This window comes from Limulus polyphemus, unplaced genomic scaffold, assembly GCF_000517525.1.
Source record: "Limulus polyphemus unplaced genomic scaffold, Limulus_polyphemus-2.1.2 Scaffold2043, whole genome shotgun sequence".
Taxonomy (NCBI): Eukaryota; Metazoa; Arthropoda; class Merostomata; order Xiphosura; family Limulidae; genus Limulus; species Limulus polyphemus.
Genome location: NW_013667653.1, coordinates 80,272 through 82,272, shown reverse-complemented (window position 1 = coordinate 82,272; position 2,001 = coordinate 80,272). Strand labels below are relative to the sequence as shown.

Sequence of the window (2,001 nt, the reverse complement as noted above, 5' to 3'; positions counted from 1 at the left end):
TTGCTTCTAAAAATTTTCCTGGCTTTCTAACTATGCGACAAGAGCCATTACAAATTCATCCAAGCTAGTTGTTAACTTTCCAATGGGAACAATGTTGCTACTCAGAGTGAAATTGACAGTTATCTGTTCAGAACATAATGTAATACAATACGCCATTTGATAGATGAAAACCTTGACTTTCTATTGGTTATAGGTAATATATAATGAAACATAAGAGAGAACTATCAACCAATTGTGAAAGAGAGGATGTGACAGGTGGGTAGGAGGGTTTGATTTTCTCTTTGATAGCTCTGTAACCAAACAAAATTGAAGGCTTAAATATTATGGTCTGTTTGAGCAATAACGATTTTATAGAGAGCATTTCATGTTTAATTTCATACATTTTCGAGGAGTGATGGATAAAATAGGGATGATGACATGCTAAGACAAAATGTGTCATGTGCATTACACTAGTGGTAATTCAGGATTTTTTTATATATTTCCTTTTAGAATTGAGAACTTAATCCTTGTATACTATTAAAATATGGATTATTAACTAAGATTTTTATGCTATTTTGATTGGTATAACATAAACAAAAAGTAGTTTATAAAATTTTTAATGTAAGACACTAAAACCTTGTGTTATGCACAGTGAAGGGTACCTGGGCCGATAGGGTTAAATGAAAAATAACTGCTTAAGTAGCAACAGCTGAAATTATTACTGTGAAAATGTTAAATTACACCATTTACTCTCCTTATGCAGGGATTAGACATTCATTAATTTCTATTCATAATTAAAAAAAAGACCATATATTTTTTAAAATTCAGTAACAGATTCAATTCATAGTATTTTTTAAAACCTTTTTGTTCCTTTGTAAGAACTTAAGCTTTGTCTTTTCTTTAGCCACAAAACACGGACATCGTTCAATCAAGTTGACAGCTTGTTGACTCTTCACTCCAAACTGTTTAAGAACAGTGGCAAGGGCAGCAACCATAGCCAATGTTTTGTCATTAGCATTCTCAACATCCTCTCTGTAATAAACAACTTGTTCTTAAAAAGAATAATAAAACTTCTGGTAAGTTTTCTACTATCTCATTACCTCTATTTTCCAACAAACCAAAATACTTTACAATCTCTTCAAATCAATGATCAAGCTCAGTATTTTAATGCACAAGTAAATAAGAAAGCACTGCATTTATTAACCTATAAATTTCTTTTAAGGGTAACAGTTAGTCTATAACAATAATTTAACTCTAATAAATCTGCACAAAACCTTTCCAAGGAAATTCCACAATGAATTTAAGTTTTTATTAAACTTAAGGACAACAGAATTGCAAAACTAAATTTGTTTGCTATTTTATAACATATTCAGACAGCAAATCTTAGTACTAAACATATTTTTCATGGCACATAAATTAATCTTAATTGATATTTTAATAAAATCGATTCCGTTCAGTGAAAAGGCAAATTCAAGAATAAACTGAGCCTCCCATTTCTTTTGGAACTTGGAATGTCTACTAAGGTTGTACACAAATGAAAAATACACATTCCCTATAAAGGTTTAGACTTATAGTATATTATTAAAACTTAAAATTATTAAAAGATAAAAATCTGGCTTGCAGTTACTTTGCATACATATAACATATTCAAACAAATAATAAACAAAGTCCCAAAAAGCTATGGATATAAACTTCAATCACTGATGAACAAGTTCTTAAATAACATTTCAGGTATTAAGTTTATTACAATCACAACTTCAAAACGTTAAAAACATAAAGCTTAATAACTGATCACAACAACAAGCAAGAAGACTGCATGTATCAATGCACAGTTTATCTTTGTTTTTTAACAGGTCTATAAGCTTTAAAGACAAGTTTTTTCCAAGCAACTTTGATCTGGTCTATATTGACTTTCAGTTTTTATTAAACTTAAGAACAATACGATTGTAAACCTTAATTGAATAGAGTTGTTTAAAGTGAAAGCTTGGAATGGTCTATTCTTTCATTAGGGGGGGAGGGGTG

At 29.8% G+C, this 2,001-nt stretch overlaps 1 protein-coding gene across 1 annotated transcript in view; it reads right to left on the bottom strand.

The window, feature by feature from the left end:
* Positions 1–800: 800 nt before the first annotated feature.
* The window catches only part of LOC111087351 (rho guanine nucleotide exchange factor 11-like), a 36,606-nt gene continuing 35,405 nt past the window's right edge, over positions 801–2,001 (bottom strand). The window contains exon 11 of the mRNA XM_022393693.1: positions 801–1,011. Within this exon, the coding sequence (XP_022249401.1) occupies positions 816–1,011 (196 nt within the window). The 3' untranslated portion in view covers positions 801–815. The remainder of the gene's footprint in view (positions 1,012–2,001) is intronic.